At 36.4% G+C, this 13495-nt stretch overlaps 1 protein-coding gene and 1 long non-coding RNA gene across 12 annotated transcripts in view; one reads left to right on the top strand and one right to left on the bottom strand.

Moving 5' to 3' along the window:
* LOC110840669 (NADPH:adrenodoxin oxidoreductase, mitochondrial) overlaps window positions 1-10348 on the bottom strand; it is a 38120-nt gene extending 27772 nt beyond the window's left edge. For 3 of the 11 annotated variants that reach the window (XM_087359964.1, XM_087359968.1, XM_087359969.1), the window contains exons 1-4: window positions 10208-10348; window positions 9674-9818; window positions 9464-9592; window positions 3268-3479 (exon numbers count right to left, since the gene is read on the bottom strand). Coding sequence is in view for 4 of the 11 variants with exons in the window: in XM_087359968.1 (XP_087216094.1) it covers window positions 3268-3479; window positions 9464-9492 (241 nt within the window). In the remaining 7 variants the exon portion in view is untranslated. Of the gene's footprint in view, window positions 1-3267; window positions 3480-6327; window positions 6433-9463; window positions 9593-9673; window positions 9819-9930; window positions 9949-10207 lie in introns of those variants that run through there. The other 8 variants (XM_087359962.1, XM_087359960.1, XM_087359963.1 and 5 more) reach the window with 8 other exon arrangements.
* Window positions 10349-10410: 62 nt separating this feature from the next.
* On the top strand, window positions 10411-12431 carry LOC110833722 (uncharacterized). Its single transcript, XR_002544310.2, has 2 exons — window positions 10411-10547; window positions 11269-12431. It is a non-coding gene; the product is annotated as an uncharacterized LOC110833722 (long non-coding RNA).
* The last annotated feature ends 1064 nt before the right edge of the window (window positions 12432-13495 follow it).

Genomic DNA, 13495 nt, shown 5'->3' with positions numbered 1-13495 from the left:
CGGAAGTAACTTTGCAGCTACTAGGAACAAAGAGCATCGTGCCAACCAAAGAGAGCCAAATGTACATATTTAAAATATCTGCCTTAAATTAATTTACTTTCTGTACTCAATAGATTACTTCTTATTTTTTCAGAAGAGTACATTGTAAACGAATCGTGAAATAATTCTTAAAAACGATCTTCAATCTACTAATTTCATGCATTGTAAGCCTTCACAAACGAGTGACGCTCAGCTAACAAAAGAGGTGCAACAAACTGGAAGTTGGTGAACCTGGCTGTATATCACAAACTGAAGATGTTGATATGACGTACGTGCTCGTGTATCTTTTCAGACAGTCCTACCCCATAAACTCATTTTTCCATCTAAAGATACAAAGATTAAAACATGAAACAACACAATCTTAACTGCTGCTTGGTATGGGAGTGAAATGTGGTCTGTCAGATTCAGGGTTTTTTTAATGAAAATCTCCACAGTTCGTTCCCTTCCAGTATTATCAGGATGATGTAATCCAGGTTAAGGTTGGTGGGTCACATAGAATGCATGGGGGACATGATAAGTGCTCACAAAAAATTGGTTATAAAGCTTTTGAGGCCTTTTCGATCTTGGCACAGTGGTAGTATAGGCCAATATTAAAACATATTTCAGGGAATTAAAACCCGCATTGGACTGATCTGGTGCAGGGTAGGGACTGGCTGTGAGCTAAAGCAAACTTGACAATCATTTCCATAAATAGAAGATAATACCTTGACTAGCCGAGCCTATTATCAGCTTCTCAATGATTGTGCCCTATGGAGTATTTTAGTTGTTCAATATACAGAAGTACTTTTCTTTACTATTTTCTTACGAATAAAAAACAATTGGACTCATATTTCCTTGGTTGTTGATGCCAATTTCAACCTCATATAAATGATATGCAACCTTGTATACAGTCTTCCTACCTTTAATATTACAGGAATAGGTTAGTTAATGTAAATGATGTATGTGCTAAATCAGGGTTGAATGTGGTTTTAATGAGGAGTAAGATATCTTCATGACTTGTCCCTTTTCTATTATAAACAGAATGCCTCTTAAAACTGGATACACTTGCCTGTTAACTATCAGAACTATAATTCATACAACACACTCAGTCATAATTTGTCAAATACAAATAAATGTTCACAATGCTTAATGTACTGCAACCTCAAACACCTCAAATTAACCCAAATTTTAAACTGCTCGCCTCAGTTTATTTATGAACTATTCATATAATATAATTTCTTAAAGTTGGTTCCAAAATTCTTTTATAGTCATAAATTCGATTGATTTATGAAGAGACACCTGTCCTGTTTAATAACTGGTATCCAAACATGTGTATGTTTAAAAATCTTGGATGACCATAGCTTCTAAAACACCCTTCTCAGTTTCTGATTTGATTTAAAATTCCTCACAACTCACTGGAAGATTTCAGTCAGTCCCTTCTACTTATGAGGCTTCACCCCTCAGAGAACATCTCTGATAGGCTGGCTTCTCACAATGTACACTTTTGACTGTTGAAATCAAGGAAAGCCCTGCACTTTTGCCTTAATCCATTTTCCTTTAAGTATAGTTTAGCCAGTCTGTCACAGTTGAATCAAATGGCAGGTCCAACTTGCATGCAATGAGTTCGCAACTGTGTCCTTAACTGCTAGCTCTGTGCAATGTTTACACTTTATAATCCTATATAAAAATATCCAATAATATCGCAGAAAAATGAGTAACAAACAGAAAGAAACATGATCCTGGAAGAACTCATACTCTTCCATTCAATACATTCATCAATGCATAAATTATAATGTAATAAGTACGCAATAAAGGAAAGGGTGTTATGTTCATGGGTTGTCACCATAAGACATATGTTACAGTGATGACCAAAGAATCACCACATGATGACACTGTCTTCCTGAATCACCAGAATTACTGAAGATGCCTGTAATTGAAACTTGTAGAAGATTGATACATGCCACTTGAAAAAAGGGCTTCAAACTCGTTTCTTCAGAATGATAAAAAATCAACAAATATTATACTCCTTCACAGGTACAAAATTTTGTGGAGATGCAACTTGCCACATTGTCACAATTACCACATATCCAACATTCATACAATTCTTATGATAACTAAATTCTGTCAAATCTGTAAAGGTTGCACATCACTTTTATATGCATTCCTTGCACAATGTATAAAATGCTCAGTTTGTGACCATCCACCTGTTCACGTTTGTTCTCCAAAAGCTGACTATACTTTGCAAAATTTCAATGATTTCGTATTTGAGATTTTTTTAAAAAACCTGAGCGATTTTAATTTTGGTCAGAATTAGTACCCCAATGTGCATGAAGCTGACGTCAAACTAAATATTTTTTTGGGTGAATCACCATACAATTTTCTGTACATAACCAGCATTATCATATTCATTATTTTCTCAAAAACAGTTGGTTATAAAAGTAACTGTTGTGAACTTAAAATACAGTCTATTTGGCTGTCTAAATTACTTCCAAGTGCATGGCTTAGGAGACCTTAAGGTACATCACCAAATTAACTACTTTCTCCTACAAATTTTATATTAATTACTTTTGAATATGTTGAATCCCAACATAAATTATGTTTATAAAATGGTTACAACAAAATTGTCTGTTTACTGTTGACCCATTACAGTTTTATTTTCAACAAGTAGGGAAGTGCCAACTGGGGTGATGCAAAGTGGGGAATTAGTCCCTGACACATCTAATGTAGATATGAAAGCCCAGAAGGATGGCAAATGGTGTTCTCGCGAAGCTGCGATAGGTCCAGCAAACCAGTAGTGGATTGAAACTGGTTTCAACACAAAGCAAAGCCTCGGGAGGAGGTTTTGTATAATGACCCATAAAGCAAGCAGACACATCATAGGAGAAAGAATAAGTTAGGATGGGATATGTGATGAAAAACGATAACTTGTTTGATGAAGAACTGGAAGGTAGGATGTTAAACTGGATATCAGGTAAGCAGTACTAAAAATTTGAGGTTGTTTGAATTCGTTCAAAATCATGTCCAATGGTAGCCTTTGGAATTTGTAATAATGAGTCCTTTCATTTTGGTACCAAAGTGTCAGTTGCTAATATAGACATAGAACTAATTTCATCATAATACAAATGGTACGTTATAAAGCTCAAGGATTACTTTCTGCAGTAGTTCATTAGTTATAAACTACCATGCAAGAATGTTACGTTATGTTCCCAGATGGACCAGAGATTGGTGTAATTTGTAATGTGTACTTACCAGTTTGAACTCCAGAAATGTTGGGTACACATCCTCTACTCATGTCAAATGGTACAGCTGAGTCAGCTTGTGTGCTGCGATGCCTGATACTATGTAAGACCATTTCACATTCAACGGTCTCTGTGATGGCTGTTGGAACAGCCCCTCCAACTGCGGACACCACCAGCTTTATGTTCCCCACTGTGTGTGGCGCATCTGCACAAGCAACCCCACTTAACATATTTCAGGATCAGAGTAATAAAAACATCATTCATTAATAACAATTAGAGAATAAATTATTTATTTAGGGTTTATTAAATTATGCTTCTAACAAGTCAGATTACACAGCATTGAATATTAGGATGATTAGCAAATAATTAATTGGAAAGGTACTATCTTGGTATTTGTTCACAAGCACTGTGGAAAACCATAAGAAACTTCAACCAGGAAAGTCAATCCCTGGGCCAAGATTTGAACCTAGTACAGTAGCCGGGGTGAATCTCTGCATTCCATATCTATTAAAAGTAAAAGGCAAGGGAACCAGATGAGTGGGAAAGGGTGGCAGCTAAGAAAGCATATACTGCCCATACTATAAAAATTATTTCCTGGCAACAGTACTTTGTAGCTCGCTGACTCACCTCCTGGGTCAGTAAGTGTTTGGATTATGTACTATATGAATTTGTTTTCCTTATACATGCAAGACAGTGATGCAGACAATAAATTCAGTTTGATCCCAGATATAGTAACAACCAAACTGTTGTAAACACCTTACCATTACTCTTTTGCCATTAAAACATGTTTGATAAAGTATGAGACAATGGGAGGAAAATAAAGTGATGAAACTGTTTGGAAGGAATTTTTCATTAATTTGTCATGAAGGAAAGCATGATGATGAGCACGCTTACGAGGAGGACCATCGGATAAGTTGGAACGGCAGCATTCTTCAAATCAAAAGAAACGGTACTTATAAATTTCGCCCATATGGATTCCGTTGATCAACAAGGAAATCAGCAGTAATATGGTTTAATAGATACCGATAACTGTGTGCAACACTTGTCCTAAGTTACCCGGTAGTCTCTTATCTCTCAAGGAGGACACTAGTGACAGGTTCTTTCCTGCTTATAGGACGCCGGTAGTAGGTTCATATCCTCCCGTACAGAGGACGACAGTAGTGTATTCTCAGGTGTTTTATGGTGTTTGGGTTTCAATGTCCTTTGATGACTTGGATGCCAACACCTTTTTTGCATTGTTTTGATGTCAATTTTTATGTGGTTTCAGAACTGCTCTTATAATTTTTATTTTATCTTTTAAGTATTATATTTCACTGACAGAACCCATACTTGGGCGGATAAGTTCATATAACTGCACAAATTAAATTGTCCAGTGACAGAGACTAGCTCTTTCTAAGGGACTCAACAGAGTAAGTACCTCTCACCTGAAGATGTGAAACGTCGCGAATTTTAAAAAACAGATGATGGAAAAAGTCCTGATTACAAATAATTTTAAGTGTAAACTACTGCCCTCAGAACCCTTTAGAATTGGATGATGATGAAATGGTGGGTAAATGTAAAGTAATCAGGTTACAAGCCAATGTTGGCACTTAGGGGAGAGGAGGTATAGCTCCTACTCATTCTCAACCTTGACACTGGAAGGGGTGAGTGGTCTGCACCATTCCACAGCAGCATTTAATCCACAGAAAAGAACCCCATTACCCATTAAACAGGAACCAGTCTGTACACAGAGGCTAGGAGAAAATCCTCTGCCCCTGTTGGGGATTGAACTTCGATTGTCTGGCCTGTAGCCAGTCACTATTCTGACTGAACGATCTGATTCACAATGAATTGCCAGGTGCTTGTACAGTAAAACAAACATTTCAAGAAATGTTACTGATGACTTCTGCAAGACAGGTAATCTCTCTTAATACAAGACTTTTATGGATTTATTTTAAGAACTCCAATATGAATTTTTGTGACACAAACTATGTCATATAACACAAAACAAATGCTGTACACCAATATCTATTTAGTATGATATGCAAGTGCCTGTACAGCAAGCTTTCCTCCAATGCAGATTCAATTATATGTGTGAAAATAAAGTAAAATAATAATCTGCATAATCTAAAAAAATTATTATATACAGTCTGCCAGATATCCTGTAGTAGCACAAAAAATTCCACTTCTGTTTAGAAAGTTAAATTGATAATTCCTGCTCATGCTGTATCTGACATGACAGAGTTCAATGCCTAAATTTGTGTTAATATTCTGTTTTAATAACTGATATTAAAGTATTTCATTTACAAAGTCCAAATTTCCATTGAAATTTTAATTTAATACTTAAATTTCTGGTGAGATTTTTTATTATATTACAAAGTTTATTCATAAACAAATGTCAAAGCAGTATATATATTAATTTATAATTTAGTTACTTGACTTTGCACACCTGAGTCCCTATATCCCCACTAATTACTGGAGGCCCCTGTACATTATTGCAGCATTTAAATGTTTGCATTCCCAAAATCCCATGTACACACTTGTTAAGTGCAGGCCAAAAGAATTTTTTTTATTGACTTGTAATCCGTCGCAGTAAAATCAAATTAACTTTCGCACTAAAACTTGAAACACTGCAGCTTCTACTGGTCTACTTCATTCCTTCATATGTTCAGACCAGACCCACACAGGAACATGTATCAGTCATTCCATTCTGTTATTCCAAAGATATTTGAGACTACTTTATTGCATCTTAAAATGGTGATTTCAATGAATGAACTACCAATAAATCTCATTCTAATGGTTTTATAACAAGTAATAAAAAGGCCTAAATTTTAATTGTGACACCTTACTTTAAGGTAGAGTATTAATTATTCTGTTGACTCATTAATACAAACAACAGCAGAACAATATTAAATCGTGCAAATTAAACTATATTAACTGCAAGAATTAACTATTCATTTAAATTAAATTTTATACAAAAACACACGCCAGTAACTAATTTAAAATGTGTAGTTATCACCTTTTCAACTTTGCCTAGATTAATGTGCGTGCTTCTTAAACTGAGAGGAGTCAAAGCATCTCCTGGCGTTACCTTATAAAGGGAGATGATCACCAACATTGCATATTTTTGCACAGCCCTCTAAAGGCTAACCACTGGATTTATGCATTTTTAGTGGCATTCCATTTCTTCCAGGATCTACAAATAATTAAGTCACAACAACATGAAACTAAAGGAGTAGTCTCCCTTCTCATCTTATCTCTCCAGACAGAACTCATTCAAGCATTTACAACGGATGGCATGAGAAATCTGTAAAATACTTTCTTCCACCATTTAGCAAATTTTCTGTCATGTGATCACCTACATCCAAACCTCCCATATAATCACTATTAAACAAAACTGCCTTTGGACAAGGTATTTTGCTGCCATCCCTCAACTTGCACTTTGCTATTTCTAAATCACTTGTGTGGCAGTTACTTATAACAATTACTTCCTTAGTACCTTACCATTTCATGGCCACTGTACCTGATTCATTTACCAAGAACATAAAGTGTTCTCTTTTATAGATTTCTGGAAACTCTGCAACATGTTTCCTTGTTCTCGTGCAGATTCTAACAGCTGGATAAGGAAATGTGTCAAGCACGCTGGTCGATTTAAAATCTGCCAAAATAATTTCTTCTTTCCAGTAGACTCCTTCATGATGTCCAACCTTTCAATAGTGCACTGTGATATGAGCATAAACTACTGGGAAACACTCTGAGGAATGTCTCTAATTCTGATAAGCACTGATTTAAATGTTTGCATGAATAATGGATTAGATTTTCTGGCTTTAAAATTGTCATCTGTGTGAACAGAGTGTATGCTTGCTTACAGTAGCAAGAGGAGTATCATAATTCCTACCAAACTGTTATCAGCAGTGGAAGATACAGTAAAACCCCTCTGGTTGGACACCCCTATATCCTGGACACCCCTCTATATTGGACACTTTTAATTGGAACCAGCGAATATCCTATAATTTTACGTGTCCACAACATCCTATATCTTGGACACCCCTTTATCCTGGAACTTGTCACCCCTTTTGTTGTAAGTTGGACAGGTGCATGCATGCACTTAGTTTCAATGCTTTTATGGGAACTGTTTACAGTTAATATTTTGTTGTTTTGAATTTCTGACTGATGAATGCCTTCTACCTGAGGGTGTGAGACATTGAACACATCATTGGAATGCAGTGAAAGTGAATAGTTATTCTTTTGTTAAACCCCTCACTTGAGTTTTAACTTTGTCAGTACTGTGCTTTCAACTGAGTTAAACAGTGTTAACAGAAATTGGAAAGGTATGCTTTCGCTCATAATCAACCAGGAATGGTTGAAACCTTATTCGGATTGCGGCAAAAATTAGAAAGAGGATGGCAAATTCCAAGATAAAAGCAAAAGAGCAGTGTCTTGTGACGGACCTTTTTACAAGGAATAAGTGACATCATATGTTGAGCTACTGCCATAAGTACAATTAAACAAAATACATTCTGAATATTTAAAATTTCACTGAGGCTGGGGTATAATGTGCAACCATGAGAATGGGTTTCAAAAGATTATTATTATTGTCATTAATTCTTAATTCAAGCAAGCCTACAGTAGTTAGATTATGTAAGTAAATAGATTGCATTGTCGGTAAACTTAAAGTATTGGTGCCCTTCCCGTTGAGTTTATCCATGCAAGTTTAGTTTACTGAAAACAAAATTTGTAAAAATTTAATTTACCCTTTTGATTTTTCTTATAAATAATTTCCCTTTTGGAAAGGGCTCCATAATACTCTACAATTACCACATTGTCAGTACACCACAATTTGAAAGGCTGATTTTCCCCTTTCCCTCTATCCTGGACACCTCTGTAAGTAGGACACATTATCGTGGAACCGCAAGTGTCCAAGTTAGAGAGGTTTTACTGTACTTGTAATTCTTTTAAACCAACAAAACCACCCGAATCAGAAAAGTCAGAAACACGCCTGTGCTCATAGTCTGGGTCACTGTCACTGATTTTACCGCCTTTCATTCTCACGTGGGTAGAGAATAACACTGTGTGTAACTGCAAACCGTTTTGAACACAATGAATATGAACTATCAAACCATCTAACCGCTGCTTAGAACAGAAGTGCATGATACTGGATTGCTACTCAGCATACAAACTCATTTCACAGTTTGTTAGCAAAATTGTCCTATATTTATTCCATAAAACAAAGGGGTGCAACATCTTATTCAGTATTTGTTTTCAGGTAACATAAGCTCCGTGGTAAAAATGTTGGAACTTACATAACCCTCTACGCTAATTCTTGGTTTTTCTTGCTTGTCACTTGCACACTCAGCTCATTGTCCATTCACTAGAGCAACATGTTTCAGTCTGTGGCCACCATTACATTCAAATTCCTGCTTTTATGTCATTGCTACCAAAAGTCATTTTTGAGTGGTTAGACTCCTGCTTCGTATGTGGGAAGCCCTGGGTTGAAATCACAGCCTGGAGATTGCCTATCCTGACTGAAGTGTTTGCAGTTTTTCTCAGTCCTTCAAGGTAAATGCTGAGATACTACCTTAAATTATGCATGACCGCTTCCTTCATTTCTCTCTCTTTGTCATCAGTCTTCCGAGTGCTTTGATGAGGTCCTCCATTTTCATCTATCTTGTGCCAGCCTCTTCATTTCCACATATTTTTTTACAGCCCACATCCTCAAAAATCTGCGTCACATATTCCAATCTTTGTCTCCCCTTCAACTGTTCCTTCCATTACCAAATTAACCAATCCTAGGTGTCTCAAAATGTGTCCCACCATCCTACCTCTTCTTCTAGTAACATTTCCTTCGCCTATCCTATTTAAAACCTGCTCATTTCGTACTTTAACAGTCCACTTAATTTTCAACACCCTTCTATAGCACCACATTTCAAAAGCTTCTATCCTTCTTCTTTCTGGCTTTCCCACTGACCATGTTTTGCTTTCTTATAGCACTATGCTCCAAACATATAACTTCAAAAAATCTATCTTAATTCCAGGTCAATGTTTCCTTCATTTACAATTCATTATTCATTGTCATCCTCTCATTCAACATTACATGGTATGAGCTACAGAACCTGCGTCACTGAATAAACTATAAATAAATATGTCATTGCACTGGTGATCATATTGTCTCCTTCTGATGTCAAAAACTAATGATAGAATAATAAGTTTAAAACGTTTCCACTTACTTAGTACAGTGATGATGAATACTGATCATGCAGGGAGCAAGGACCTCTGAAACATTGGTAATCTTCTACCAGACTATACGCCTCTACAGCCCAGAAGACAGCAATCTTCAAGTCCATTGTGTTTTTGATCTGTAAACAAAAATGTTTAAATTAGTAAATGTGATATGTACATATGTGCATATGATGTGGAGTAGTCAAGTATTACCTTACCTGAGTTGTGGTAAGTCATTGTACAATGATGCATTTATCTTATTAGGAGTGAAGGCGGTTTACTATGTTGTGTGTGCAGCATTTTTCCACACTGTTCAGAAATTTTGCTAATAAAATAGACAGATGCGTCATACCTCACATCATTCTGGAACAAAGGACCACAACACAAACAACTCAGATAATGCAACACTCTTACTAATACACACCATATACACATATAAATGTAAAAATTTTCTGTTTACAGATGAAAAACACACCAGCAACGACCAATCTCTGCAAAACCATTTTCAATGAAACCTTTAGCATAAACTTTTTAACCAGTTCGAAAAGTTTTAACATATACAGTTGTCTTCATTTCTTAACATCGAAAGGAGAAAATACAATACAGTAAAGACAAAAGCAACTGAACCTGATGTCGATCACGTGTATAGAAAGTGAACAGTGTAAAGTTATCGAATAACAAAAACCAATACTCCACAAAACACACAGATTACTACACTACCACTGCTGTAATTTACATAAAAATTTGCTTACTGTGATTAAGACAGTAGAATATAAAATTATCCTTACAACAGACTCTTGAGTGTAATGACTTTAGCCTTCCCACCATTACAATTCTTCTTGAGAAACTGCTGCTTCCCGCCTCTTCCCACTAAGCAAACGCCGCCATTCCATCTGATGGCGTTACCAACGTAAGACTATTACAGTTCTGGGGTGTAGCGTTAGGACTGCAAGGCGTTACAACCCAGAAGACCGTGCGAAGCACAAATTCTACTAATAAAACTAATATATGTCACACCTAGTTTTAGGGCTGAGTTGGACCACATTTCTCACACCGGACATTACTGAATAACTCTTGCGACAAATGTGCCAGGTTAGTATCGAAGGTGGTAAGAGTGTGTACTGTGTATCTGACAAGGGCGTAGTCCGGTTGGTCATGTCGAAACCTAACCTGAAATTTTGCTCATCTACAGAGCCCATCTAGTAATGATTGTGCACAAAATTCCAGCTGCTGATACGCTGTGCAAGGGTGCGAAAAAATTGCTCAAAATTCGAATATATATATATATATATTTACAATTCGCGCATGCGTCTGACGGCAGTGCGGCCTAGTAGTGGCATGGTATTCACGGGTACAATGCAACGAAGAGCGTGGGGCCAGGCGCTGAGAATTTAGTCTCCGAGCAGCTAGAAGCTTCTGTCTGCGCAGAAGAAGCCAAATGCGAAATAGATAATGTGCAAATAACCTTTAATTCGATGTTCGTGGTGTTAATTGAATATGAGCGTCAAAAATAACGAGAAAATATAAGTAGTTCTTAAAACGGATTTTTATTTAATAGTCTAACAAAGCAGCATATAAAAATTAAAATCATTATCTATCCGCTTAATTAAAGAATATAGTACGACTAATGTAGCGAAACATCTATTTTCCTACGTTGTATATTAGTACATGTACGTAGTAGGCCAGGGATGAGCGATGAACTACTTTGAAACCCCTTCCCACTCATAAATTATCATCCTCTGACGCCACATAAATACTCAAGCTGCTCTTAATTGTTCTCTGGTTACGTAACGATGCAGTTTCAAATTCACAGGTTCTACAGAACCGAATGAGACAGATGGCATGAATACAGACGACTGTTGGAATGGGCCAGCCGTAGCATTCGCATGCAAAGGCGGCAAGAAACCTCATTCAAGATACCACTAGACCTAGATGTTTGATAATGTGAATAAAAAAAAAACACTCTATCTGATACCAAAAGCTGCATGTCAGTCAATACTTTGAGTCTGCTGAGAATTCAATATTTACACCATAAATATTTTAAGTAATTTTCCTTCAAAACAATTCAATGCTAACCCTTATTGCTCCAGAGACCAAAATCAAATGACCATTAAAATCCATACAGTGTTTCTCTAGTTGTTACACGCTGACAAACGAATGGTCGGACAAACATGGCGAAGTTAACAGGATCATTTTTTTAACTTTCATTGCAAGCACGCTAACCGAAAATAGTTGGGATATAAATGAAAATGACCATCAGGAAACAGGAAAGTGAGCTTACCCACAAACGTTGGTTCAATACTAACTATTAGACTGAACACATGTTATACCAGTCCCAGAGCCAGAATGCATCCACGTCAACTGCAAGGCTTAAAACCAAATGACAATGTATTACACCATTAAACTTTCAATTAATCTGCTTCAACACTCTGTTAAAAAAAACTTTCACTTCTACACACCATTCTTCCATTCATTCTTCAATAAAAGCCTCAATGAAAATAACTGGTTTCAGTGTGGGTTTATGCCAAATGCTTGCTACTGAAAAGACCTATATGGGAGGATAATATTAAAATGGATTTGAAAAAAGAGTGTGAAGGTGTTGACCACATTCCACTCACCGGAAGACAACAGCATTCAACAGAAAATTTTAAATCAACACTGCAATTAACTTTCAGGTTCCATAAAATCAAGGCATTTCAACTTGTCAAGGAAGCAACAAGTTTAAGTTTTTGTCAGCTGAGTATTTTGAGTTTCCTGTAAAGGAAGTTGATACCTTCTGACATTTCAGAAATGTAGCTTCAAGGATTACTGCAACACCTGATGTGTTTAACAATACCTTACTGTCAACAACATTAATCTATAATTCTTCTATAGAAGTAGAAATGTAAGTGTTGAGAAATGCAAATGCTATTTTACTGTATGTGCTACCTGTTTTGAAAAAGAAGTTTTCTACATATTACACAAGTTAACTTTGGACACTTGGCGTTTCACCTTAACATTACTCTATTATTTCCAGATGGTCAGTTTAAATAAATGTAAATTTAGTGACCACGTTTTGGTTACTTACCAATGACAATCCAGTGACCATGCAGAGTTCTCTTACAAGCAAAATATACAAATTTAAAACCAAATTATGAACAAAATAATACACATCAACTGTGGTCAGCAAGACCACAAGGTGTCACAACCACCTAGAAGACCACACAGCATCAAAACCAATACAGTCAACATCTTCACTGCCAAGAGAACCTCAAATCTTAAAGAAATACACCCACAGAAGTTAAATTAGTATCAGTATGAATTAGCCCCTTCTCAGATGCTCAATATGACCTTGGTAGATAATTCCAACAGTATCCAAAGATTGTGTCCCAAACTTTTTGAAAGCTTTCTTGTGTGTTCTACTGATGCAATGGTTCTGACTGACATTGCAGTCATATACAAAAATACACCAGAAGTGAGATTCAAAGATCTAGGGAGCAATGGTTCTGAGCTTTATGGTCAATCAATCTTTCAGAAACCACTTATCAACCTTCTTGAACTAATGCATTTTCCAACTCAGGAAATAAAACGTTCTGAAATGTATCAAATCTGGAGCTAATTTAAATTCAAGAAGACAATACTGCTAGTGCACCATGAGAAGTCTGCTGGGAGTGAGGTGGACATAAGTGGTTATGCTATACCCTTTAATAAAATATGTGTCCACACATGAAACACAATATACTGCACGAAAGCAGAAATATGCAGAGAGCACATGCAAGTAAGATCACCCACTGTACCACTCCTGTTTCCCAGCAGACTTTTTGCAGAGCATTTACAGTAATTTGTTCACAAAATTATTTTAAAAGCGTACTCTTTCTTCGGAAAAACCCAAGCACCTAGCAATTTTTAACACTACTAATCTGCAAATACTATAAACTCAAACTTACTTTGTGCTATGTAACGTAAACCCATGATCCGCATTAGCAACTGCTTCACTCATTCTACTCAGCTACATCACACCACCTCTTTAACACCTGCTAGGCATGTTTCTGTTAGACTAG

This window comes from Zootermopsis nevadensis, unplaced genomic scaffold (genome assembly GCF_977971745.1).
Source record: "Zootermopsis nevadensis isolate Lab colony 2312 unplaced genomic scaffold, Znev_1.0 Znev_ptg000037l, whole genome shotgun sequence".
NCBI classification, from domain to species: domain Eukaryota; kingdom Metazoa; phylum Arthropoda; class Insecta; order Blattodea; family Termopsidae; genus Zootermopsis; species Zootermopsis nevadensis.
This window is presented reverse-complemented; position numbering and strand designations above follow the sequence as displayed.